At 48.6% G+C, this 27,805-nt stretch overlaps 1 protein-coding gene across 1 annotated transcript in view; it reads right to left on the bottom strand.

Annotated features, from left to right (window-relative positions):
- Positions 1-1,244: 1,244 nt before the first annotated feature.
- LOC133350383 (procollagen-lysine,2-oxoglutarate 5-dioxygenase 1-like) overlaps positions 1,245-27,805 on the bottom strand; it is a 37,294-nt gene continuing 10,733 nt past the window's right edge. Inside the window, exons 3-19 of the mRNA XM_061564708.1 lie at positions 27,535-27,677; positions 25,882-26,042; positions 25,241-25,347; positions 22,341-22,404; positions 20,003-20,100; positions 17,998-18,099; positions 16,496-16,627; positions 15,438-15,559; positions 13,057-13,161; positions 12,809-12,934; positions 10,857-10,998; positions 9,509-9,622; positions 8,598-8,663; positions 7,292-7,396; positions 6,461-6,607; positions 4,598-4,723; positions 1,245-3,962 (exon numbers count right to left, since the gene is read on the bottom strand). Of these exons, the coding sequence (XP_061420692.1) occupies positions 3,807-3,962; positions 4,598-4,723; positions 6,461-6,607; positions 7,292-7,396; positions 8,598-8,663; positions 9,509-9,622; positions 10,857-10,998; positions 12,809-12,934; positions 13,057-13,161; positions 15,438-15,559; positions 16,496-16,627; positions 17,998-18,099; positions 20,003-20,100; positions 22,341-22,404; positions 25,241-25,347; positions 25,882-26,042; positions 27,535-27,677 (2,016 nt within the window). The 3' untranslated portion in view covers positions 1,245-3,806. The remainder of the gene's footprint in view (positions 3,963-4,597; positions 4,724-6,460; positions 6,608-7,291; positions 7,397-8,597; positions 8,664-9,508; positions 9,623-10,856; positions 10,999-12,808; positions 12,935-13,056; positions 13,162-15,437; positions 15,560-16,495; positions 16,628-17,997; positions 18,100-20,002; positions 20,101-22,340; positions 22,405-25,240; positions 25,348-25,881; positions 26,043-27,534; positions 27,678-27,805) is intronic.

Raw genomic sequence — 27,805 nt, 5'->3', positions numbered from 1 at the left:
GCCAGCGTCCCTGGGACGCTGCGAGCGCCTCGGAGTCCGACAGGGCAGCTGAACGGCTGGAGAACTGCTCAACGTTTTTCCGCTCCCTCCTTTTATCCTCTCGGAATCCAAAGATCCAGGGTCACGTGGTGTATCCTGCGCGGCCAATCGGGCGCCTACCTTTCGATTTTAAACTGATGCCCCGCACTTGCCTAGCGCGGTGCCTCCGGAGCGCCTTCACCCATTGTTGCCTTCACCCATTGTTTACGCACCCATCCTCCCCACCCCGGACTCAACCGGTTTGATCTGGGTGGCCGTCCCGCAGATACCCAACTTCACTCGGTCAAGAAATTTCCCCCCCCCCCACCTCCTCTTATGCGCTGCTCGCTGCCCCCGAGGCCCTATTTCCCTGTGCTGTGAGGATTCTCATTGCGGTTCGCTCTGTGAGCTTCGTCGTGCCCATACAACTTTAAGCTAATTCACGGGGGCCGCAATGCAATTCGGCCTGGGGGGGGGGGGGGGTCGGCCAATCTCCTGGCACTGGGAAACCGTGGGACATCCCCCCTAGGGGCCCCTCGGGTAAAAACCCATGGTACCAGGTGACCCCCCCGAGACCCTACATGGGTGCATGGGTGTGTTTAGTGGGGGTGTGCGTGCGTTCGTGTGGAGGGGTGCGAGGGGATAGCAGCGCTGGCGGAGTTACTCCGTTGCTGTGGCACCACACTTGTGCCTTGCAGCAAGAAGGGGTTGGATTAGATCCCACATGAGGACGCCTTTCTGTAAATGTATTATTCCCCCCACTAGATCTGAGAAGGGGCAGAGCTTTGCTCCGTGTGGATCTCTGAGCGCGTGGATTTCTGTGCACGTCTGGGTTTCTGTACGTGTCTGTAGGTATCTCTGATATAGTCAAGGGGTCTACCTGTAAGTTTTTTTTTTAAGAAAAGATTATTCCTCGATTCCTTCTGGAATGCAATAAGGTTCAAATGTTCACCCCCCACCACGGCGTTCCAGCCCATTTCCACCACAGGAGTATGTTCTCCCCGTCCTGCATGGGTTTCCTTCGCCTTCTCCAGTTTCCTCCCAAAGCTAAAACAAAACAACGTAACTGGTAATTGGCAAAACATCCCAATGCTGGAAATTACCCTCCAATGTACTCTGCTGAGATTACACAGCAGCGACATTGTATACCTTGCTGTGAATACATGGCAGGACCTTCCTGAAAATCGGCATAAAAATACTCTAATGAAGTTCCTCATACGACAAAGTGAATAAAATATGTTTTTATTGTAAATTCATCCAAAGCACCATTTCAAAACATAAAAAAAAGTTAAAAGCATGATTAGACATGGCAGGGTAATAAAACACTGGACTGTAATTCACTCGTGGGGAACCATTTGACAATAAGGCATCAGCGAGTTATGCACTGCAATTAAAAACAATCTCTTTTTTGAGAAAATACTTCTTTGTGTGTACACTGAACTTATTTCACACCGTGTACGCAGCCAACCGTGCTAATCGAAGGTGCGGAGGTACTTGCGTCACAAGAACGTAGCTTACAATGCGATTTAGATCGATGAATTGTCACGGACAGGGGAAGAGAAAGCGGTGCAAGAAACTTGTGCTCCAGCCAAAGTGAGACTGCCCCCTGGGAGCGTAATGCCAAGTGCGCGACATGCGAAAGTGCGGAACTGCTGCTGCTTCCAACGCCGAGGGTGGAGATGGATTGAAGAGGCGTAAAATATTTGCATCGAATAGCCCACGTGGAGTTAACAACGATGTAACCTGACTCAAATGAAAATGATTCCGTGAAGTTCAGTGTTAACTCCAATCAAAAAGGCTGGCAATTCAAAAGGACTTCATACAGTGTATATATGGGAAGCGCTGAAAGAAACGATGCAATATTATGATGGGCACTTAGCAGATGTTAAGGTGTCTTTAGTCTTAAAATCTATTTGCCAAAAGTGACACTCAGTGTTATACACGTCAGGAACATTTAGATTGAAATGGGATTTTAATACATTACCTCAATTTATAAGCCTATTTCAGATCCGATAAAACAAAAAAAACACAAGTCTTATGATGCATAAAAAGTGGGTGACCAATATAAAACTGTTCTGAGGCTGGAGGTCGCATTGCAGTATGTGCACTCCGTGCTAAGGCCGCCTAACCTTGTACACAGACCAAACCCGGACACGCTCCTGGGTGAGGCGAGGTCGATCAACGCCGAGCAGTCCACCGTCAACCCAGACACGCGAGAGCCGCTTCCCTAACGCTGACGCCCATTGCCGGCCTGGCCAGGTCAAACCAGGGCAGAATGGCAACCCCCCAGTCGCACGAGGAGGAGGCGCCACCCCCCCTCTCCCTCCACCGGCGGTGCAGCGAGGCGTCCCGCGCCCTGCCGCACCGTGCAGGCACTGCGTGGTGAGCCGCGTGCCGCACTGCACCGACGCGCGCACGCGCACACTCTGCAATCTACCCGGCGTTAGGGATTACGGGTCACGGTTAGCGCGGCACCGACTGGCACGTAACGGAGGCGAGATGCTCCTGCGAGAGCTGCCGCTACGTGGTCCCGCGTCTTCTATGGTGTCCACCCGCCTCCCCTCAACCAGCACTCGAGGCCAGTCAGCCGCTGCCCATGCAGCTCCAGCTGAGACACTCGAGAGGCAATAGGAACTATTCTTGAGAGCAACGGGATAAGAGACTGCAAGGGCAGAGCCGCTAGCGACGGGCACTTGCTAATATGGCTCGACGTTGTTTTGGCCAATGTGGAGCGGCACCGCGTGCGGCCCACCAACCCTGCGTGCGGCACGCAGCACGGCTGCGTTGCCCGGTCGGTCGAGGCAGAAGCGTGAGCATTCCGTTTGGCAGTAATCTGTGGTCAATGAACCCGTCCCACGCAGAGGGAGCCAGGATACCTGGAGATCGCTCTGGATCTGATGGGGAGAAATGACGAGGCTGATCGGTGGCTGCTGCTGCTACACAAGGCAATTCCCTTCAGGATAAACAACGGAATCGACGATGGCCTACATCGTGTCACATCGTTTACACCGATGTCGTGAAATTGTCCACGGAAATCGAGGTCACGGCTCACAAGGCATTGAAGTCTGCTTGGCCTTGAACATGCAAGCGCTCTGCAGGTGAGTGGGACCTGCCATCAGCGTTTACTCGTGGTGTATAACAAAACTACGGTTGAAATTCTCACGAGGAAAAATCCCTTCAAATATAAACTTTACAGTGGCACCCAGCAGGGAAATACTGTTCACTGTTAACAGTATTGTGGATGTAAAAATATTGAAGAGTTTCAAGAAGGTTACAGAGTCAAATCTGGTTATGCTGCCCACACTGTTGAAGTTTTAAGGATGCACTTCGTACTAAGGGACACGGGACATTCCCAGGGACTTCCCGGGGCCTTCCACGGCCAAATGAGTGTTTTTACATAAAACAAATCAGTGCATGTGCACAGGTCGAGCTTGGGGAGCTAGGCCGCAGAGCAAAATCCCTTTTGGCAGATTTGATTTGTGATTTCTGAGATCAGCTTATGACATAACTGCACGCGCTCGTTCCAAACGGCATTCACGAACCATTAAAAACCGGCTTCAATTCGCTTAGCACGTTATTTGGTGTGTGCAGCTTTTTTTTACGTTTTAAATAAACAAAGACGGCAATTGATGGGGCCACCAGTGTCCAGAGTAATGCCACAGAAACCACCGCTTGGATTTTCAGGGTTGTTCTGCTGTGCTGCGTGGCTCACAGGCACCGGCGGAGGGCTGCGGGTGGGTGGGGGGTACAGGGAGAAGTGGAGTGTGGCTTCGTCGTGGGGACCCAGCTTAGGGGTCCACAAAGGAGACGACGATGTAGCGCGTGCCGTTGAGCACGGGCAGCCCCTCGTGGTAGTGCGTCAGGCGGCCAGGGTGCAGGAAGGCCCAGCCCTTGCGTGGGGCCGTCACGCTGCAGTTGTACCTCAAGAAGTTGCAGCCCCCGCCCTGCGGAGACGCCACAAGGGAGGGGACGCGGCGTCAGCCAGCCAGAAAAACGCCCGCGGTGTTAATCGCAGCGCGGGGGCGTTTGGCAACAGCGTTGGGATGCACCACGTTGTGCGCGCCAATTCGGAGAGCGAGCATCCAAAATCTTTCAGAATTGGAATGTTTGCAAAATACCAGTTACATCGTTTGGTTTTATTAGCTATGGGAGGAGGGAGGCGAACCAGAGTACCTGGAGTGTAAACCCATGCAGATCCGAGGGAAACATTCACTCTACACAGAAAGGCACTGTAGTCTGGAATCAAACCCAGGGCCTTCTTGCTGTGTGGCACGAGTGGTTACCACTGAGCCACACTGCCACCCACCCATATACATACCGAACACGTAATGACACGTAAACAAACACACACACTTGACGTATACTGACAAAGGGATAGGAGGCACTGTGGACAGGCATAAGAAGGTTGAGTACGAGGAGAGGGAAGCGGAGAAGATTGAAAACTATGTTCTTTAGAACTACTTTTTGTGTTTCGTTTGTTGTCCTTCCATCCGCAACCTCCAATTAGCTACGTACGGTGTGAAAGAAGTTCACCAAACATACGTACAAAAGGAACACGAGAGGGAAGGGGAGAGGGTACCTGGAAGTCCACCCCCACGCTGTTGAGCGCGATGTTGATCGTGAAGGTGGAGGCGTCGTGATGGGGGCGCAGGGAGGGCTGCTCGTCCGGCCGGTAGCGGACCACGAACATCATGTTGGACTGGCACTGGGGGAGCCACACAGGGCACACAGTGGAAGTGGGGATGCTGCGGGCCGTCTCATGATCTTGGACATCTCACTTCCTATAATTCTACTTGCGCACAGATACGCAGCGCTAAACTTCAGGGCAAAAGCGCAGACTAAAGCAGAGTTGTGCAGCAGGGCGTGCGGAGCGCAGCAGCACAGTGTGCAGGGTCCAGGTGCAAGCGGTGTGCGGAGCATGGAATTTGCAGCAGGGTGTGCAGGGTGCAGCGGCGGCGTAGAATGCAATGTGAAGCAGGAAGCACGATTGGTAGCAGGCTGTGCAAAACACAGCAGGGTGTGCAGCAGGGCAAGCAGTGCAGTAGAACGTGTAGTGTGCAGGAGGCAGTGCAGTAGGACGTGTAGTGTGCAGGAGGCAGTGCAGTAGAACGTGTAGCGTGCAGGAGGCAGTGCAGTAGGACGTGTAGTGTGCAGCAGGGCAAGCAGTGCAGTAGAACGTGTAGTGTGCAGGAGGCAGTACAGTAGGATGTGTAGTATGCAGGAGGCAGTACAGTAGGATGTGTAGAATGCAGGAGGCAGTGCAGTAGGATGTGTAGTGTGCAGGAGGCAGTGCAGTAGGATGTGTCGTGTGCAGGAGGCAGTGCAGTAGGACGTGTCTTGTGCAGGAGGCAGTGCATGGTGCAGCAAGGTGTGGAGCTCGGCCACTGCTTGAGACGTGTGCTGCCTGGCCTAGCGGCTGTTCAGTATGCTCAGTCGGCAGCACACCCAAGAATGGGAGAAACAGCCGGTCACGGTCAGCTATGGAGTGGCTAGTCACCGATAATATTGCCGAGCACTGGTAGTTTCACGACACCGTCTCATCGTATTTAGCAATGATTTTCTTATCCATAGTGAAACCATTAATTTGCTTGGCACGACCATCTCATCCGAGAGCCGTGGAACGGCTGCGTCACGAATCTGGAGACTGTGCAGAAGTTTGATTTCGTGTTCCGTAGCAAAGTGCTCGTTCGTAACTCCGAATAATAATCATTGATATTGCTATAGGAAGCAGGCTTTTGGCCTAAGCTAAAATATATTGTTTATATGTCTGGAAGTGAGTGTAAGAATTTGAGAGTGTGAATGGAAAGTGGCGAGTGTAGATTAATGATTGTTAGTCGCAAGTAGTAATGAGTGTGATTGGCGAATAGTGAGTGGGGAAGTAGCGAGTGATAAGAGTGTGAATTTAGTGAGTGTAGTGAGTGAGTGTTGTGTTGGGAGGTGCGGAGGTATAGCAGTTCGCGCACTGCACTACGAACCTAGTGACCCGAGTTCGATTCCCACTCACAGCCAACACTGGTGACGATTATCTGAACCAGTCATGGGCCTCCCCTAGGTCGACTCACCCTCAAATTGAGTACCCAGTGTGAGGCGGCCGGGCGTGGTGCTCGTCACCCAGCCCCGAATGAGCTGTGCCCACCTTCACAGGTGCTCGCTAACAGCACTGCCCCAATGGTCTGTCAAGGCTACACGGGGGATTCTTGTTTTTGTTAAAATAGTAAATGTGAGTGTTAAGTAGTCAGTGCGAGTGGGGAGTGAGATCTGGTACCGGTATTGTGTTGAACTTCAATGCAGGATACAGCATGCAGTTTTGATAATAGACATAGGCGCACTTGAGAAACATATCCGGGTTTTCTGTGTGGACAGGGTGGCAGCCCTAGCGTGCGTTACGGGGGGGGGGGGGGGGGGGGTGAAGCCCAGTGGGGTGCGGTGGTGGCGGCCGCACCTTGGTGAAGTACCCGGGGTACATCTTCTCCGTGACGGGGCCCACGTAATCGAGCAGGAACTTGAGCCACTCCTGCTCCATGGCGACCTGCTTCATGTGGATGTCGATGGTGGGCACGTTCTCGTAGCCCCCGTCCAGGCGCTCGTCCTGCCGCGAGCAACACAGCGGACGGCTCAGAGAAACCGCACGCAACCCAAGCACGCAACCCAAGCAACTCACGCAACCCACGCAACTTGCGCAACCCGTGCAACAACCTGGACTGGGCGAACACCACCTGCGTTCAGTTCATTATCATTGTTCCTGCTACGCGCGTTCACCCTACAGGAAAAACTAAAACCGAGTCTCGGGACTCTTTTTCAGGAAGGTCCTGCCAAGTTGTCTGGAGTAGGGGGCGATGTTGTTGCTGCTGCTGCTGTGTGTGATCCCAATTGAGTAATTTTCAGGTCATTTTGCAGCATTGGGATGTTTTGGCTAGAGGGAGAAACCAGAGAGGACTTGGAGGAAACTCACGCATAACAGAGGCAGAACATACAGACTCCATACTGAAAGGAACCCGAGTAGGGAATCGAACCCAGGCTCTTCTTGCCATGAGGCACAAGTGGGAGCACTTTGCCACCCAGCCGCCAATCACAAATCAAGAATGAATATCAAACACGACGTTTCGATTGCAACACAAGCAACCATCATCAGGTGAGAACTGTAGATTGAGGAAAAACGTATTTGATCCCCTGCTGATGTTGTACGTTTGCCCACCATCTTTGTTGGATGGTTATTCAAAAGCTGCTGCGAGGGTTATTATCGCACCGCCAAGGGTATGAGATCATAACTCACATTGTGGGCACCACTTGACCATTTCCCAAAATGCTCCATTTCTTCAATAAGTTCTTCACATGCAGCTTCCGAAAAAATCGGGAACCAATAAACATCTGGGCACGGCTGCAAAACAAACAAACAAACAGCATTGGGGATAGAAAATGGTGTGACAATAATAATGTTCAACTATTTTAGTTATTCACATGGCAATTATCCAATAAAAACGAAATGACACAAATAGCAGGCTGAATGAAATGTTAAAATCATGCACGCACTTATATGTGGAACACAACTTCATAACATCACGATTTTTATTTATAAATTCATGTTTTTGTGGCAACCAGTCCAGTGTTGCCACCTTATTATCTACTGTAGAGCAAACCTAGCCAAGGCCTATCAGAAAGTGTGCAGCATCCTGCAATAAAGCGAAACACAATTCTGGCACCAGATCTCGGGACAAATAAATTCCTGTCACCCTAATGGAGATGCATATTCCCGTACTGTGTGGGTAGAACCCGCTCAGGTGGCGACCATAAATCAAGTCCCTTTAATATTTTACGTCCACCAGGAAGCAGACGACACGTGTTATGGTTAATACACCCGCAGGACTATACAGGGCAGCCTGCAAAATATATAAACTAAACAATTTTTTATTTTACCAGGTAAGGCTCACTCAGCTGCTATATAGATTGTTTTCATAAGCGACCTGGCCACAATTGATAGCTCAACGAAGTGGCTTATCAGTGGACATTGACAGGAGCCAAATACTCTTAACGAATGTTGATTCTAAATGTGGAGGGCAAAACCAGAGGACCCGGAGAAAAAGTCCACGCGACCATGGGGAGAGACAGGCAAAACTCTAAATATACAGGCATCAGGGTCGGCATAAAACCTACGACCTCCTGTATACCAAGCGAGGTAGTTAACATCTCGCCACTGCGGTGCCCACAATGAACCACGAACCTCTGCAGCAAGAGGCAGAGGTGTGGACTCGAGTCATGTGACTTGGACTCGAGTCAGACTCGAGTCATGAATTTGATGACTTCAGACTCGACTTGGACTTGCATAACAATGACTTTGTCCCACCTCTGGCAAGAGGCGACCATGCTACCGCTGGGCCACGTTACCGCCGCCAATCGGGTTTATGATTTAATTGATGTTGTTATTGGAGCCTTCGGTGTTGGGCTGTGGCTCCAGAGCTGTGCTACTAAAGGGGCGACGCTCACAGCCACTGATGGCACTCGAGTCTGAAACGCGGACGTTTCCAAAACCGGTTATGCAATTCATGAAGGGGGGGGGGGGGGTACCTTTTGCAAGAACTTACCTCCTTCACGTAGCCTTTGGTTAAAACTTTAGAGTAATTCTCGTGAATGTATTTGTCTTTCCAATCCTAAAAAAAAATATCAAAAGATACAACTTAACATGGACACCTCTGATTAGGAACATTGGCTACGTACGGCGGCGCAAGACGTTCAATATACAAACAACAAAATAATTGTAACATATTGCCAGCTGCTGCTACAGGGAGCTATGTAAGAACTAATTCGGACTTGAATGCAGCGATTGTGTGTGTGCATAGAAAACAATCATCACGCACTCCGACACCCGAGCCAGCAGTGGTGCCACATGCTTAGAGGGCTAGGGTTGGCGGATCACGCGGATTGTATCATGTTCCTGCGAGAGTCCCAACTCCATAGGCTCCATTGGCCACTGATGACAGGCGCACCGAGTGGATTCGTCACACGAGGGGGTGGGTGACCAACACTGTGCCCGACCGCCTTTGTCTCCCCAGTAGCAATGTTTTACACACCGCACCAGGTACTCATTTGAGGCCGAGTCAAACAGACACTCACAGACACGCTCCCACAGACACGCTCACAGCCTAAAGCTCTCCCGCGCATTTAGAATACAAACCCCGATGTTGCCCACCGCCCCCCACCCCCAACAACTTCCCCCACCCCTCTTGTTGTTTTCTAGAACATGAACTTCAACCTTGGTCACGAACCAAGACGAACGGGACACGCTTAGTTATAGCTGGGGAACTAACTTCATTGCTGTTGAGTTGCTGTTCTGTTGATGTTCAAAAAAAGGAAATTAATGTGAAAATCGATTGTCTGCCCTGCTTATTGTGCTTACTCGTGCTGGGATGACAACCCAATTCGCAAGGGTGGCTACGTACAGTGCGAAAGAAGTTCACCATTCGTACGTACATGCAACACGACGATATGTACATACCAAGGGGTTCTGGAAGATCTGGCGCAGGTCGTTGTGCAGATGCGAGGTGTCGTAGTTTTCCATCGTGATCAAACGGCCAAACTCCACCACGTTTGTGATGTACATAAACACACCCTGCGACGCACAAATGAAGAGGAACACGGGAGAACGGTGGTAAATGTTCATGTGCAAGGATAAACGAATGAAACCTCCATTTCACAGAGAGCCACGGCTCAGTCGTCGCAATGCCCGGTCTCAACGGAGGGCATCGGAGTGCGCTGTGGCCGCTCGATGTTCTGGGCGCTGTATTCCGCAGTCGCGTGGAAAAATCCAGCCAGCCTCCATCTAGCCCACCGGGTGAGTGCTGCTCGGCGAGCCCTCTGTGCTTTCAAATGTAAAAAAATAAACTCGAAACGCTCATCAGCAACACTGCCTCAAAAATAAATGTACAACAATGCTAGTAATTATTTTGTACTTAATTGTGCAGACCTTAATTTCGGCGATGTTTTGGGCATTGGCCCTTCTTCATAGCACAATGGAAATGCTACGCAATTGAAGCTTCTGCGGCAGTCTGGAACGCTCTTCCTTCCGATATTAGGAAGCCACTGGAGCTATGCACTTTCAATCTAGATTGAAAACTCATTTCTTTAGAACTGTTTTTGTGTTTAGTTTGTGGTCCTTCACCCACGCCTCCGATTAGCATGGTTCGCTACGTACGGTGCAAAAGAAGTCCAACATTCATACTAACATGCTATGAAGAAGGGCCATTTCTTAAAACGTGGGCCGATTTTATATTTTTTTTTGTTAAGGCACTGTTGTTGACCAGTGTGTCGAATTTATTTGTTAATTGTGATATAGGATGTGTTCACACCGGGAGCCACTGCTCAAGGTCAACACGGGCTTTTAAACACGGTGGGCATGTGGTAGAAGCAGCGTGCGCTCTCATGTAATGGGTGCGAGATGTGGCCACGCGCATGCAGTGCTGTACGTTCTGCTGTGGGCACGTTTGGTAGTGAACTACGCTACAAACCCAGCGACCCACGTTCGATTCCCCAATATCAGTGACGAATATCTGAAACGACCCCGAGGCTCCCCTATGTCGACTCAGCCTCGAATGAGTACCTGCTGCGGTGTATAAACATCACCACTGGGGAGACAAAGGCGACCGGGCGTAGTGCTGACCACCCACCCCTTTGCATGCCGTGCCAGCCTTAATAGCTGCTCGCTAACTAGCACTTGCCCCAACTATCTTTTTTGGGCTCCCGGGAGGGGAGATGTCTCTGAGCACGTTGTGAAACTGCGCAGATGGGAATGTGCGTGCATGCGTGACGGCAAGGGAAGAGCTCCCCCAGTGTTTGTGCAGACCTACCAGGGCCCGGACATTCATGCAGAAGGTCATGTCGGAGTCCTGTTTGTTCAGCATAAATATGTTCTTCATCTTGAGTTCAGCCCGGAGGAGTGAGCCGTTCACCATGTACACACTCGACATGTACGGGACATTCCAAACCCCTCTGGAAACCAAAACACATGCACACAACGATGCTCATTCCCAGCACTGTCCTTTCCTTTCCTTCTCCCCGGCACCTCCGATTAGCATGGTTCGCTACGTATGGTGTTAAAGAAGTTCAACGTACATACGCACACGCTGTGCTGAGGATGACGGCGACGCTGATCTCAGGGATGACGGGATGAGGAAGAAGGCAAGAGTGGGTGGTTTCCATCTCAGACAAGCTGGAGAAAAGCCGGCTCAAGACAGCTATGGCGCGTTGCAAGAAGAGGACACCCACACGGGAACAAGGAATGTGACTGACCATGAAAGTGCCGGGAGGTGGGGGCGGGATGGAGAGGCAGGGCCTAGATAGAGGCAGTTGGAGGTGGTGAACCCAGGATGTAAAGGAATATGGAGTGGACGTGGAGATGGTGGCCCGGGATAGGAATGGAGAATGAGGAGCAGGAAGGCAGAGGTCACATGGGTGGGAAACGCACCACGGTTAACATTTTTATTAAGAATCATCTTCATGAGTCATCTGCTCGACGGCACGACTGAAGCTCTCTCCATCCTGTCCGACCGACCTTCAGCTTTCCTTGTCATTTCACTAAATGGCTGCCCCTTCTTACATACCTACTTTCAGTCATCAAGCAGCGTTTTCATGCTTCTGACTCTTGACCTCTTTCTCAACATCGATATTTCCAGAACCTCCTTTATCATGAATGTACCCAAACCACCTTCTTTGCCGTTTCTGGATTTTTCATGATAAGGCTTCTCTCCACTTGCACCTGCTCCAGAACATCATCTTTACCAAGTCTAACTCGTGTAAATGGTGACGAACCTGTCGGGGGAATTAGTATCGAGCGTCATCTCACTTGTACAACCAGGCAAGGCCAATTATACAAAAAGTAAAGACCATTTATTTTTCAATACGCTTCTACCAAGTTTTAGCAGTAGAGGGGTGTTGCTGCTGTGTACAATCCCAAAAGGGTAAGTTATAGTGTAATGTTTCAGCATGGGGATGTGACGTATTCTTGAGCTGTGGCAGGAAACTGCGGGAACCCTGAGCAAACCCATGCAGAAGAGGGAGAGAGCAAAGTAACTCCACGCACACACACTCTGCAGGACGGAAGGAGAACAGAGCGAGAACATATAAACTCCACACAGCAAACAGCAGAGCCGAGAATTGAACCCAGTCCCTTCTTGCTGGGAGGCACAAATGTGGAGTGATGGGTGGGGAGTGATTGGTGGGGAGTGATGGGTGGGGAGTGATGGCGAGGGGAGTGATGGGTCGGGAGTGATGGGTGGGGAGTGATTGGTGGGGAGTGATGGGTGGGGAGTGATGGGTGGGGAGTGATGGGTGGGGAGTGATGGGTGGGGAGTAATTGGTGTGGAGTGATGGGTGCGGAGTCATGGGTGCGGAGTGATGCGTGCGGAGTGATGGGTGGAGAGTGATGGGTGCGGAGTGATGGGTGGGGAGTGATGGGTGTGGAGTGATGGGTGGGGAGTGATGGGTGAGGAGTGATGGGTGGGGAGTGATGGGTGGGGAGTGATGGGTGGGGAGTGATGGGTGGGGAGTGATGGGTGGGGAGTGATGGGTGGGGAGTGATGGGTGGGGAGTGATGGGTGGGAGGTGATGAGTGGGGAGTGATGGGTGGGGAGTGATGGGTGGGGAGTGATGGGTGGGGAGTGATGGGTGTGGAGTGATGGGTGGGGAGTGATGGGTGGGGAGTGATGGGTGTGGAGTGATGGGTGTGGAGTGATTGGTGGAGAGTGATGGGTGTGGAGTGATGGTTGGGGAGTGACGGGTGCGGAGTGATGGGTGTGCGTACACTCTCTTCCCCTCCACGATGTCGATGTAGTCCTCCGAGCGAGCGTAGAATCCGTCCAAGCTCAGTGCTCCCCAGAAGTTCGACCACAGCTTCCCATGCCGTGACACCATTGGTGCAATGACTCCCCTGAAGAGCACGGGAACAAGAACCAGGGCAGCGTTACCGAGTGGGGCAGGAATTTGGCGCTTTTTTCATACAATTTCGTCTACAGACAACAGACAGGCGTTGCACAACAGTGCGTCTCGTACCTGTTTTGCTGAATAAGTATTTTGAGGGTTTGTTGGTTTGTCAGGACAACGTCCGAGTCGATGCTCATGTAAAAGTCACAGGCTTTATCTTGGCGGCACAGGTCCCTACAAAAGACAACACACAGAGGCACGGACCACGCTGAAAGGCACTGCTCTGTAACAGTCATTCCCAGCTAGTGATTCACAGACCACTGGGAGGTTCCTATGGCCGTGGGAAGTGATCCGCAATTCTTAACAAAACTCCCATTGTCTTTTTTTCACTGCATGGCGGTCTGCAAACAATGTCTGAGCTTGACTTTGGCGGCGAGTCCGGAGGGATTGGGAACCGTCGAACCGCAGCTAAGAGGCCAGGCCTCCCCCAACCCCTCCTTAACACTCTCAAACCATTATCATCTTACGTCCAATTTAATTATCGCTGTAAAACGCCATCGGCAAAGGCGCCAAATACAAAGTTTCGATACGATGAAATGAGACAACTGCGAGTCTGTCGGTCACAACGCATGACGGGCGTCAGAGGTCGACGCTTCTGGCGGGTGGCGGTGCGTCGCTCCGGACGACTCGGCTGTCGACCGCCGGGCTGCGGCACCCATAGGCAGCGCTCCACCTGGGTGGAGCTCGTTGGGCTTCGTTGCTCTGGCTCGATGGCTCTCAGTTAGAGAACGAGTGGGATGGGCTTCATGCATGTGGAGACGCAGCAGCAGCTAGAGGGTGGCGCCAGCAGCAGAACAGAGCTGTCGCCAAGTCCCCACTCAGTACAGCCACGGGCTATTGCTTGACTCGCTATGTGTCAGTAACTTTTGGCCAGCGGAAAACGACCGGCAAAGGAGACTTAGTAGAACAGCGAGTGGCTCGCAATCGCAAAGGTTGCGAATTCAAATCTTGATTGGGGGTTAACTCGGCCCATCATCCCCCTGGGTTGGTACAATTAAGACCACTATGCAGCAATCAACAGGAGGTCGGGGGTTCAATCCCGACCCTGACGCCTGTATATTTGGAGTTTGCATGTTCTCTTCGTGGTCACGTGGATTTTTTCTCCTGGTCCTCTGGTTTTTCCCTCCACATTTAGAAACAATGCATTTTGATTATTTAGATTATTTTGCTGCTATAAATGTCCACATTATAAGCCTTTGTTGAGACACTTTTTTTAGCAAGGTCTGAAAAAGAAGTTAATACCTCAGTGGGCTTTGGCTAGTAGGATGGGGATGGTTTAGTTTCATTTCTATGTGTTTGGGAGATTTGTTTTCCTTTCTTGTACTTTGCACTACTGTTGTGTTTAGTAATGTTTGTTGCTGTAGCGTTCGTATCCCACCCTACTGCACATCTGTACAAAAGAGATGTATAGCTCATCGGATTCCTCCAGTACAAATAAATATTCTGATTCTGAACAGTGGTTGTGGTATGGATAGGCTCACCCCAACCGTGAGAATGTAGCATTTGAACCGCATGCTCAGGGTTGTAAAAAGGTGTTGAGCAGTGACTCAATGCTCACTACAGCAGGAAATGACTTTGAGCATAAACAACTCGTGAAGTTGATAACGTTGGCGTCATCACAAGACGTTGGGGGCAGTGTGTTGAATAAACGTGGCAGGCCCTGATGTCTTAAAATGAGTGCACCATAGAAGGTACTGCAGTTGCCTGTACAGGTATTTGCAGGGCTGCAACTTGACCACATGTAACGTCCAAGTGGTGCTATCTGGATGAGCTTCACAGGAAAATATAAGTGTCTTGCTATGTCGCTTATGCTCTTGGGCAAAGCATCTTGAACAGTCGGCAGCTTATGGGGATTGAAAACGGGATGTAAATGATCATTACCTGAATAATCAAATATGCTTTGGTTATTTTATACAATTTGCAAGAGACCAAACATACTTTTGACGCTCCTGTCACCCTGCACGACAGCTCACAGTATAACTCCCCGCAGCAGCGGCAACGCGACTCACAACCTCCTCCTGCTCCTCTCTACACCAAGGAGAAGAACTTTTCTCTGCCGGGCGACATTTCTCCGTGGCAACCCCTGCCATCTGGAACACGGCCATCATCATCGTCCCACTGCTCCACATTTGTAGGATCAGCAGCAGCATTTACTCTACACCGACTTTTAAGAGTCACTAAGAGGCCCCACCTCTTCCATGTGGCTTCAGAGCAGTACTGAGCTTGGCTCCGTGCCTCAAGAGTCTGTGAATTATTGTGTGCATGACAAATTGCATCATTATCATATTCTTTGGGTTTTTTGGTAAAGTCACGTAGATAGAAAAATAACAAAATAATTATCATTATTAATTATAATTATCATTATTAATTATAATTATTTTTATTCCGAGTGACTGACAGGAGCATTCACTCGCTGTGGTGGTAAATGACCGACACGCGTTCTTGCTTACATGGCCATGTTGCGAGCCTCCCCGGGGCTCAGGTTCTCCTCAGGTCCCACGACTTGCAGCTTTGCAAACACAGCTCCATATTTCCGGAAGAACTTCTCAATCTGGCGCTCGTGCAGCACCTCCTGCAAGGCAGGCCAGCGTCATGGAAAGCACCCCCAGTGCGCTGGGTATCTCACAGTATGTGACAGCATCTCAGAACACGTCACAGCATGTCACAGTATCGCAGAGCATGTCACAGCACGTCACAGCATTTCAGAGCATGTTACAGCATGTCACGGCATGTCACGGTATATCACAGCATCGCACAGCATTGCACCACATGTCAAAGGATTGCACAGCATCGCACATTATGTCACAGCTATTCAACACGACCCTGTTGTCAACTTTCAAGTTAATTTTGTTTATAATGTGATGAGAACTCAAGAAACCAGGATGAGTCTCATTTGCAAGAGTGACCTGGGTGACAAAAATGCACAAAAGTAACGGCATAAAACAAATTACAACAATAAAAAAAACGAATTAAAGCAAACACCGTCATGTAGAAATCAGAGCAAAATCCTGGAAGAAAATTGGCTCGGATATAATTTACTTTAAAAAAGATTCACTATAAAATTAAGTTGTACACAAGTACAAAATAATCACCAGCATCGTTTTGGAGAATATAATTATAGACCCAGACACAGTGCTCACTCAAAAGTCAACATGAAATAAAATACATACCCTGTAGCAAAAAGTTGGCTCCGAAAAAAAATACTTTTACAAACCGTTCAATGTAAAGTTAAGTTACGGAAACATCAAAATGGATTTATGGTGATTATTTCACTCGTATGTAAACAGGCTCAGATATGTGTCAAGTTAAAATATTTAATCCTTACAATGCTCCACTTAAGTGTCTGCTTCGTGTTATTTATTTGTAATTGTGTGGTGTGCTGTTACTTGTTGAAAAAATGGCAATCTGCTATGTATCAGCACATTGCATTTAAACACAAGCAAACAAGAAGCTGTTAACACCTCGATGGGTGCAACTTGTAGGCACTCGGTTACAAACCAGCTCGCACCTTGTTGTGGATGAAGAGTGACACTTTGTCCATTGGGTAGTCCAGCTTCGCAATTCTGCCAAGGAATTCCGGGAGGAAGGGAGTAGGCTGATGGATGAAGGCCCCGATCATCACCATGGGGTAGTCCGACTCCTAGGAGGAAATGCCACAAGCCAACCCAATGAAGTTCGTCGCGTCGTGGTCTCAGAGGCGCCAGCAAGAGGCCCTAACCAATGACAAACTGAGCAATGCTGAGCTCTCTCTTGCGGGCACCAAGCCAAGGGTGGAAATTTGCACATTCCTAAGACAAGCATCTCAAAATGAAAATCAGTTTACTGCCCACAAAAATGGTACTCAATGCATCAACCAACCCCCCCCCCCCCGCCATCTTCTATCTATATATATAAAAGTCAAAAATTGTCTGTCGGTTTGTGGCTTTGTGTGTGTTCGCGCACTTGCGAACGATTTCGCTCTCCAACGGTGGGGTTTACATTAAATAAAAATAGCCAGGTACCACGCCGTAAGCCCCGCCGTGAGCAAGCACTATTCCTTTTTCACATCCGTCAACTTTTAATAAGTTTAATTAGCAATTTAGTGCGATTTTTGCGCGCTCTCTTTATTTATTTATTTATGACGCATGCGTGACCATACCAACTCGTGTGCCTTTGGTGGGGGGGATGGCCCATGCCAAGTCGCACGCCTTCGGTGGGAGTGAGGGGGACATTTTCTTTCACGTTAAAAATGCTTTAAAAATACACTAAACACTGAGCTTAAATCTTCAATGTGTCATGTCCCCCCCACCCTGATGCGTGCAGTTACTAATATATACAGTCGCTAGAAGCTACCGCTATAGGCTGTAGATATTACTGCAGAGCGGCCGGGGACATCGTGGCTGGGAGGGGGGGGTTCAAGGGTAGCAGCCCAACCCCTGCCTGCCAAGGTGCCACCTCGGCCGGCTGGACTATCTACACGAGGCCGGAGGCTCTGCACGGGACTAGGCCTCACCAAGCCACTCTGTCAGGTGAGTACTTTGTGCTATAGAGTCAATAAATACTGCTATACAGTCAGCATGTACTACTGTCATGATAGCAGGTACCACCACTGTCGGTATGCACTGCTGTAATCATAGCAGGTACCACCACAGTCAGTACGCACTGCTGTTAGATTTTTAAGAGCAGTTTTGAAATATTTTTTCGGCCCGGGCAACGGCGGGTATATAAGCTAGCAGTAAATAAAATTGTCCCGTGAACAAGCGTTCAACGTGCAACGTCTCATTGTTTCAGCTCGCTGGGACGTCATTTCTGAATTTGGTTGCGAGGAATGTTCTTCAGGTCTCAAACAATAGTAATTCACAATAAACGCTTTTGCAAGGGGAAATAAAATTTGTTTACAATTCATAAATATGGCTGCAAAATCCTATAAAAAGTAACATTGGCTCATCTGTTCACTTCGCGTGCGATTCATGCGAATGCTCCACTCTTAACACTTGTCGCACGGTATCCATCTGTGTGGGGTGGACGTACAGATCGAGCAGAAAGGTCGATGGTGTTGAGGTGGCACACTCCACACCCCAGCTCGTACGTCCAGCTGTTGGGGATGTAGTTACCCAGGTAGTTCAGCTGCAGCTGCACAGAACATGAGCATTGACCAGATTCAGTTACACTTGTACAAGAGTCTGAGCGGAGCACAAAGACAAATAGATCTCCCGTATAGCCTGAACAGACTGTTGGGGCAAGTGCTGAAACACAGAGCACTCACCCACACACACTCCCAACACATGTTTGTGCACAGACACATGCATAGTGGTATTGAATAAACACCCACATGGCACTAACCACCACTGCTGGTGCACGACCATTACTGCCACCACTGCCACCATGACCATCACTGCCACCACTACCACCGCTGTAACCATCATCACCACAACCACCATCACCCCCACCACGATCATTTCCATCATAACCATCACCACCAAATTCACCTCGACCACCACTGCCATCACCATCGTCATTTAAGTTGACAAACATTTCCAATAAAGAACCACAGAGCTTGGGCAATTGTTGGCGAGAGTTCTGGCTGCCTTCCCACTTTGTCTTTGGTTCCCAGCACCTTTGGCTTATTCTCTCTCGAAGGGGACAAACGAAAAATGTGCAGATTATAAATTCAAAAGAATAATTTTAACAATTACTCAGGTGCTGACGAACTAGTAGGAAACCAAGCGCTGTGATAAATAACATCCGTTCACTTGTGATGAACCACAGCACCAATTATACGGGAATGACTGCTTCATGAAATCCATAACCAGTGGTGAAACTGGAGCCCAACGAGAACGATGCAACAACTTGTGCCAAAGTTGTGAGCACCTCAATGATCTTCAGCTTTGACCATTAATGTCCAAGGCTCAGGCAGATTGCTTAACGAGTCGCATAGACAGCGGATCACACACTGTGCTATGAACCCGGCGACCAAAGTTCAATTCTAAAAGATAACAGCCGCAGAGTTCAGTATTGCCTGAACCAGTCTTGGTAGCGAGATGTTAACTACCTCGCCTGGTATGCAGGTCATGGGTTCGATCTCCACCCTGACACCTGTATATTTGAAGTTTGTATGTCCTCTCCCCGTGCTAATGTGAATTTTTCTTCGGGTCCTCCGGTTTTTCCTTCCACATTTAGAATCAACATGTGTTGAGTATTTGGCTGATATAATTTACCACGTGATAAGCCACTTCGTTGAACTATCATTTGTGATAGCCAGGTCGCTTTTGAAAAAGAGCTGCATAGCTCAGTGGGCCTTACCTGGTAAATTTTTAATTATATATATAGTTTTACCAACCCGCAATGACGATCATGGTGAAGTGCGGTAAAACATCCCCCGTGACCAACGGAGTGGGGAGGCCTTCGTATAACCAGACAATAAATATACACCATCATAAGACTTCTATATTTCAACATAATTTCCGAAACACAAACTCTTGTTGTAGGAATGTGACTATTAATAACTCGTTAGCCTATGGCAGCATCTGTGAATTCAAGTTTTGCTGCCTACTGCATTTACTTGTATATGCTTTCATTTCCTGAAACCAAAAGGGAAGGTCATGGTTGAAGCACTTCTCCATCCCATTTACACCCCACCCTCTTCTCTATAGGCTCCATCCCTTTCCATGTAGGCCCCACCCCCTTCAATATCGACCACGCCACTTCTCATTAGGCTCCACCCCCTTCTCTTTAGACCCCACATCCTTATATTTAGGCACAACCCCTTCTCTTTAGGTTCCACCTTCCCCTCTTTAGGCCCCAGCCCTTCCTCTTTAAGCCCCTCTCCATTAGGCCTCTCTCCTTTAGGCCCTGATTCCTCTACCCAAAATGCCTGTAACCCACCACTACCACGAATGCTGAGGCAGCGCTCTTAGCTCTGCTCGGATGCAGCACTGCAGAGCGTTGGGGGTGAAGTAGGTGGTGGGGGCTGGAGGCAGTGGGGGGTGAGGCAGTGGGGGGGGGGGTTCCGGCTCTGCGGGGAGGGGTGGGTCACCTTGGTGGGGCCGTTGCCGTGCAGCACCACGGGGAGGGTGTCGTAGGCAGTGTTGCGCACGCGCACCCGCTCCTTCTCGAACTTGATCACCACCTCGTCTATCGGCGCGCACACACGAGAGCATACACTTAGGAACCACGCCATTCCGTCCTCGCCCCGTGCGTTTACATAGTTCAGAAGAATCCGAATATTTATTTTTCTGGAGGAATCCGATGAGCTATAAGGCTATTTTCCACAGATGGTGGTGGCGGCACCGGTGATGGTGGTGGCGGAGATGGTGGCAGTGATGGTCATGGTGGTTGCTGAGCAGAGGCCCAAAGGCCCAAAAGGTCAAGCAGTGTCTTGGTTGCAATAGGTAAGAATGTAACCCGTTCATGGCATTGAGCAAGGTTATTAGTTTAAGAACTTGAGAAAAAAGATGATAAGATGGAATTCTACTGTGGTTCAGGGCGAGGGAAGAGCAGAAAGAGAAGTATTATGATCTGCGATGTGGAGAGTGTATGAATGTGCGAGTGGGTGAGTGATCGGTTGATTGAGTTGGTGGGTGGTTAAGTGAGTGATTAGTTGAGTAGGTGAGTGGGGCGTTGTGCCCTGCAGTGTGTGGGCTGAACGCAGTTGTAGATGAGATGGATGTCAGTGCCTGGTAGGCCGAGTCCTCAACATGGGTGAAAGGATTCAGCGAGTGAAGTTCATGGGAACAGTAGCCATGGTAGTTGCAACAGAAGAGTTATAAGGAGGCGACTGACCGCCGGTGAGCGAGTGACAGCAGTGAATCAGTGAGCACGGGAGCATCAATCACCCCGATTGCTCTGTTGCATTCTACAACTGCATCATCTTTGCCGACGTATGTGACGACCTGGGCTGAACAGGACGAGAGCTATCACCGAGTATCCCAAGCGCAGGCCGCGTCTGGCAGAAGAAGGTGCATGGGGGGGGGGGGGGAGGCCCTGTGCAAGCACGGCCGTGGCACCCTAGGGGAGCCCTGGCGGAGCCCTAGCGAAGCCCTGGCAGTAACCTGGCGGTGCCCCAGTGCGGCCCAAGCAGAGCCCCAGCGGAGCTTCACGGTACGTTTAGGGGGACTACCCCGCGTTCGCCGCAACACTGCCTGGAGATTGGCATAAAGGAAAGTGGAATTATGAAATTAAATTAACGCATAAATTCCAAACCGTGGGATTGTGCGTTTACGGAGTTGGACAAAAACCACCCAGTATACGACCACAGAGTTTGGGCAATTGTTGGGTGGCTGACGCCGGTTCTGGCTGCCTTCCTCCGCTTGTGTGGTTTCCCACGCCTCTGTGCGAAAACTGGCCCGTTACAAATTCTACGGAGTTTTGAGAAGGAATTTGCGTGTATTATGCTGCTGCCACTGTATATAAATTAAAACGTTCAAACATTACTAATAAGCACATGAACTAAGTTGTTCCCAATTGTAATTCATAAAATTATAAATTAAAACCCTTTCCCAGCAGGGCAAATATTCAATATCACCTCTTTATAAGCCACTCATAAAATTACTTCCTGTCCAACCAACAACTCTGAAACTTTGTTGTTACACGGTGATCAGTGAAACAGCCTCTGAACGTAACCCTATACTAATTAAGAACACTGTCGCTGCTGTGGAATGCAAGGCAACGTTTTGCAATTATGATACGTAGCCGACTTACGACGCTTTGAGACATTTGGTTAGCACCACAAATTTACGTTGTTGTTGTCTGTACAGGGAGTTCAAGTTTAAATTAGATTTTGTGTAACGAGGTGCAAACTCAAGAGACCAGGATGAGACTCGTGTGCAAGAGTGACCTTGTTCACCAAAATTACAGAAGGAATAACGTTAAAGCAAAGTAGGGCAACTGAGTCAATAGAATGAGAGTGATGTGTTATCCACAAAGCGGAATGGACACGGGAATGTGATAACTCGCAAGTGCACGTATAAAACAGCAACTCTACTGCTGGCGCACAGGCAACAGTGTATACGACACATGCCAAGTCAGCACACAGCACCCATGAATGCTACTCAACTATGGGCATGCATTTACCAGTCTCTGGAATAACAGGCACAGCTGTTCCTCACGAAGCACTGTATTCAAAGGGCTCTTTGTTGCTTTAACAGCAGCGTCAAACAGTCTCAGGCAAGCAAGCACATATTTTCTGACCTCCACACTCAGCCAGGTTATTGGCGAGTTGTCCGTTCGAGAACAGTTAACCCCCCCCCTGCACAGGGGTTTAAAGTTGTAAATCGGTGAGTGCTGGATCATCAAGCAAATGTGTGAAACAGTGTTCACACATTTTATTTCAAGCACTGTTTAACAATCCGGCCGCTCCTATTACCATCCCTTACCGAGGGCACCATTCAAATTTTGGAAAATCCGACACCGATGGTCAAGCGTGATGTTGATCTGGCCCTGAAAAATCAGAAGAAAAAAAAACACACATGAGTACGATAAAATTACCTTTGCTTAAGTGGACGCATTCACAAGAACGGTATGCTGAGGATTGTCTGCTTTCTGTACAGCAAGAATTTACCCGGGGCTCCCGCTGCTCTGGTGTGGGTGCCACTTGAGTATAGAAAAAACACTTCCACTTTATAAAAAAAATGAGAACAGGGGTTTCACCCTTTCTGGCCATAAGATAATGTTAAGATGTTCAAACACCAAATGCAGACTTTTTGCAGGGAATCAAATACTGCATTAACCACACATAATATTCTTTAGGTCTTTTGGTAAAGTCAAGTAGATAGGTTAAAAAAAAATAACAAAAAACTACGACGTTTTGATCACAACACAAGCAGTCATGAGGAAAAGGGGGTTAGCTTCTAAAGGGAAACTGTTAATAAAGGTTTAAAAATGGGCGTAGCCCAAATGTCAGCAGCATGGGTGGGACAGCTAATGTTAATGTAAGTGATGGGCAGTGACTGCGATGGCGGTGGGTTTCCACCCATTAAAGGGCTGCCAGGTAAAAATTTGCATGTTAATATAAGATCGGTGAACAGCATGTTTGAATGCATGTTCCCCACATAATATTTGTGGGGAACATGCAAACAAACATGCTCTGATAATATTTGCATTGTCCTTGAAACTGATTGGCCTACACCAGAGGCAGCCTTCTTTATGGCCTAGTCTTACCAGTGTCAGACCAAAAGGCGAACAGTAGAAAGACAATGCACTTGAGAGCATTTCTAGCTCGGAGTGAACAGCTCTATCATGGTATACCTTTTTTTGCCAGTATCAAAGTATGAAAAATAATAATAGGTGTGTATTATTATTGTTGCACTATGTCAAGACCTTCTTTTCAGGAGGGTCCTGCAAAGTGTTTGCAGTTGGGCAGCGATGTTCTTATCTTATCTTAAAGGAATGTATATAGCACCTTAAGCAAGGCGCTTTACGAAGAATTGATAACGGTGCAACATATGAAGGTGATGGTGGAAATGTGAATGAAATAGATGAGATAATGCAATGGGGGCAAATATGTTGTGCATGAATTTGGTGAAATTGATGACCGTAAATGATGAATGAATGAAATGAGTGAATGGGGAATGAGTGATAGCCATATAATGAGAATATGAAGAGGGAACAGTAGTAACTGTGGTGGTGGTTATGAGGGGGAGATTAAGGGGTTGTCGTGGGGTGAGCTAGGGAACAATAAGTGAGTTTTGAATGAAGAGCGGAAACTAGTGAGCAAAGGTGACCGCTTAATGTGGAGGGGGAAGTTTGTTCTTGCTGCTGCTGCTGCGTGAACTCAATTGAGTGATTTTGCATTGAACTTTTCAGTGCTGAGATGTGTGGCCAATACGAGTTACACTCTACCGTGGTCCCTCGGTTAACGATATTAATTGGATGAACAAAAACCATCGTTGATTGTAATGCTCGTTAATCGAATATAGGAAATGTGCGTGAAAAGCTTAATTTGTTCCAAGATGACGGAAGTTGACCATTTTCACCATAAAACATAGTTTCTCATATTTAAACAGGTAATTTTAATAAATAAACGTTATAAGAACATATTCAAGCATTACTATGAATAGAAACATGGATAATTAATGAAAAAATTGTAGACTAAAAAGGTGCATAAAGCATAAAATAAAAAAATTCTTACCTTTATTTTCTGCTAAATTTGCACAATAATTGTTTTCCTCACTTTCTTGTTTTTCATCTTCTTGGTTCTTTCGGTAAAGCAGCCGTCCTCAGGTGAAACCAGGTCTGTTGAGGCGACAGACCTGGTTTCACCTGAAGACGGCTGCTTGCGTTGTGGCCGAAACTTCGTGAGAATTGTTTTATTATGTTTTATTTTTATTATGTTATTACTTCCCTTCTACGTGACTTTACCGAAAGAACCAAGAAGATGAATCCCTGCAGTCACGAAAGCTTTAAATCGAAATTTCTTGTCTTTCTTCACATTTATTTTGGGGGCCACTGTTATTAATCTTATTTAACTTAAGTAAAAGAAAACACTGGAAACAGAGAACTGATTCCATAAGCAACGAACATCAAACATTGAAAAGCTAGCAGCCAGTTGCTCTCAAAACGCTCATAGAAGGGCATCACTGATTGGTTGAGGTTTGCAGAGTCCACTTCGGAGCACTCCGATCAGCCGAAATTGGTGGCTGCGTAATATCGTAAACATATCATTCATTGAAAATGTAGCGTTAATATAAACAATGGGACCCTATGGGAGGCGGATCGTTAATTTAAATATCCTCAATTGATGGCATCGTATGCATTTGAAATTGTGGGATGAAACCCGGAGAACCCAGACAAAAAAAACCCATGCAGAACAGCAGGGAGAACACAAAAATCCCACGCAGAAAAGGGTCCCAGTCAGGAATCAACCCGCAGGCCCTCATTGCTGTGAGGGTACAAGTGATATCGCTACACCACACCTGACGCTCAAAGGTGAAACATTTTTGCAGACGAGATGCAACAGTCAACACATTCATTCTCAGAATGGACTGAAGCACCCGTGCATTACTAAATGCGTTTCCCCCAGACAATGGTTCACTGGGGTCCATGAGCGACATGAGTGTACTCGGGACGTCTGCGCACTGCCTAATCGCTCGATTCCAATGACTAGATGCCACGCATCGCTCGGCCACACTTTTCAGAAACTAAACAAGGGCAGCACACAACTTTACTCAACTATTTGCTGCAGACAAACCCGGCCCATGTAAGCACCTGCATCCTCATAGCAAGTAATTTTAACATTCATCATAAAATGTTGGCATTTGGAAGGTGTTAAGCTTACCCTTTTTTTGAGGAATAAATTGGTATAGAAGAGCTGGTCGTCCTCGTCGTCACCTCCTTTCCACTCGTTAACCATCGTGTGGATCTCCTTAGCAAAGCCAATAAACCCTTCGTGGGCGAGACGGAAGAGAACATCTGCTGTCAGCTGCTGTCTGTGAACTGTGGCATCATCAAGACGTCTAGAGACACCGAGTGACCCCAGCCAGGTCACAAGAGAATCTGCGGTGAGCAGCACCGCTGCTCTAAATATACAGAGCACGGAGCTTCATATCCAAAGTGTTGGCAAGGCATTCGAACCACTGTGGTGCCACTCTTCCTATAGGACTATAAACTTTCTTTTTATTATTATTAAATGTATGAGTATAACCAGACACTCGCTGTCATCGCTCGCATTCAAGCCATATAACATTTTTAGACATAAAGGCAAGTAAGCATTTAGTAAGTGAGCTTGATTGATGGTGTTTGAGGGCGAGTGATGGTGTATGAGGGTGAACGATAGTGAGATTGTGTATGTAGGGTGAATGACGGTGAGATGGTTAGTGATGGTGAATAATGGTGAGATTGTGTATGTAGGGTGTGTGAAGGTGAGATGGTGTGTGTTTTTGGGTGAGTGATGGTGAGTGATGCGGCTGGCTCGGATACCTCCGGAGTTGAGGTAGGGCTTGCCGTCCCTCACTGCCGGGTAGGCCGAAGCAAGGCTCTCATCAGGCCACAGGAAGGCCTCGGCCCCGAACACCACGCGGCTCCCCGACAGATAGAACTTCCTGAGTAGCTCCTCCGGCCCACTTGCAAAAATGACGTCAGTAGCTGGGGGCAAGGCAGGAACACACAAGGTGCATCACACGGATCTCCTGGCAGCCAACACGACTGTAGGATGCAGCAATCTGTGTACACACGAGGTACTGGAATGCAGTGGCAACCCTCAACCACATTTCTATTTATTTCAAATTGGTTCTATTTTTATTGTTAAAGTTCTAATTCCTGACCCTACCTCATAGAGTAATGTTTTATTTTTTATTCGTGATTAAATTACACTTGTTTCCAACAGAAAAACCTCGCCGAGTCTCTCACCTTACCGAAAAACCCTCACCGAGTGTCAAGATTCGTTTTCAGGAAGGTCCAACCAAGTGTTCGTAGTAGGGGTGGATGCTGCTGCTACGTGGGTGAGCAGTAGCGTAGCGGTTAGCGCGCTGCACTACGAACCCCGGTGACCCGAGTTCGATTCCCACTCATGGCCAACACCGGTGACATATTTAAATCGGTCCTGGGTCTCCCCTAGGTCAACTCAGCCTCAAATAAGCACCTGGTGCAGTGTGTTAGCATCACTACTGGGGAGACAAAGACGGTCGAGCGTGGTGTTGGCCACCAACCCCCTCGTGTATCGTTCCGGTCCTCATAGGTACTCACTAACAGCACTTGCCCCAACAATCTCTTAAGACTATACGGGGGTCTTTTTCTTTGTGTACAATCTAAAATTAATAATGTGCAGGTAATTTTTCTTCATTGGGATGTTTGGCCAATACCAATTAAATTTTTATTTCAACATAGTCTCAAGACATTTCTCTTCAGACATATAGGAAGACTGCATTGCTTCCGATTGTTTACTCCCCAGGTTTGAAAAGCACCTGCACCATTGCTGCCGTCCACCTCTTTATAACTCATCGCTTTGATTCCTCTCAGTCTGCCTTCAAAAATCGGCAAATGCTTCGGATGAGAAGATGACTTCAGCTCTGCTCAATTGAAGGGCTCAGTCTCCCTGGCTCTCGATGAAAACCGGCAACAACCCTCCCCCAACGCTTTGTGGTCCGACAGGACGGTGCATCATCACGGCACTCGGATATCATGACAAGCCGACACATCAGAAACCCTGCACGCATCCGTGATCGTGAAATTTACTTTTCGGCTATCCGGATTATGCTGCCGAGACAGTGAATGTAAAAATTGGTCGAGAGATTTGCTTGCATGAAACTAATCCTGCTGATAAACTTCACTCGCCGTGTGACTGACGGGCCATGTAAACCAAAAATATTTTCATTTTTTACGTAAAGGAATTGATATGAGGAGGCGTATTGTCTGTTTATCTATTTTGTTGCCTGTAAAAGACGCACGCAAGAATACCTGGGCGCATACACACATGCCGCGATAAAGCGCGAGCGAGCTCAGGCAAACATTTTTTTATCCCAACTGCATCTGGCGTAAGCATCGCAAAGTAGGTGATGGCGAGAAACCACCAGCGACGCAATGATGTTGATGGTGGCTGCTGTGGCCAGCGATACCAAGCGCTAAAAAGCCCGTTACCTGTCCACGAACATAAGCAGCAGCGAGTCGAGCCGCTCCTCCAGGCTCTCCATGTAGCGACGCAGCAGCCGCACCTTCTGCCCGCCCCCCACGGAGCGCGCCACGTCCCCACCGGTCCAATCCTCGCCCAGCCCCAGCACCTGCCCTCCCCCACACGCACGCACAGCCAAGCCCGAGCCCGCACTCCGGGGGCGTCCGTTGGGGAAACGGAACGGAACATTCTCCGCAACCGAGGCTTCCGTTCGCGTCCAAGGAGGATCGCCCCCCC

Source organism: Lethenteron reissneri, chromosome 33, assembly GCF_015708825.2.
Source record: "Lethenteron reissneri isolate LAM-NWPU_2019-01 chromosome 33, ASM1570882v1, whole genome shotgun sequence".
In the NCBI taxonomy this organism is placed as follows: domain Eukaryota; kingdom Metazoa; phylum Chordata; class Hyperoartia; order Petromyzontiformes; family Petromyzontidae; genus Lethenteron; species Lethenteron reissneri.
The sequence above is the reverse complement of the archived record's forward strand: the minus strand, read 5'-3'. Positions and strand labels throughout refer to the sequence as shown.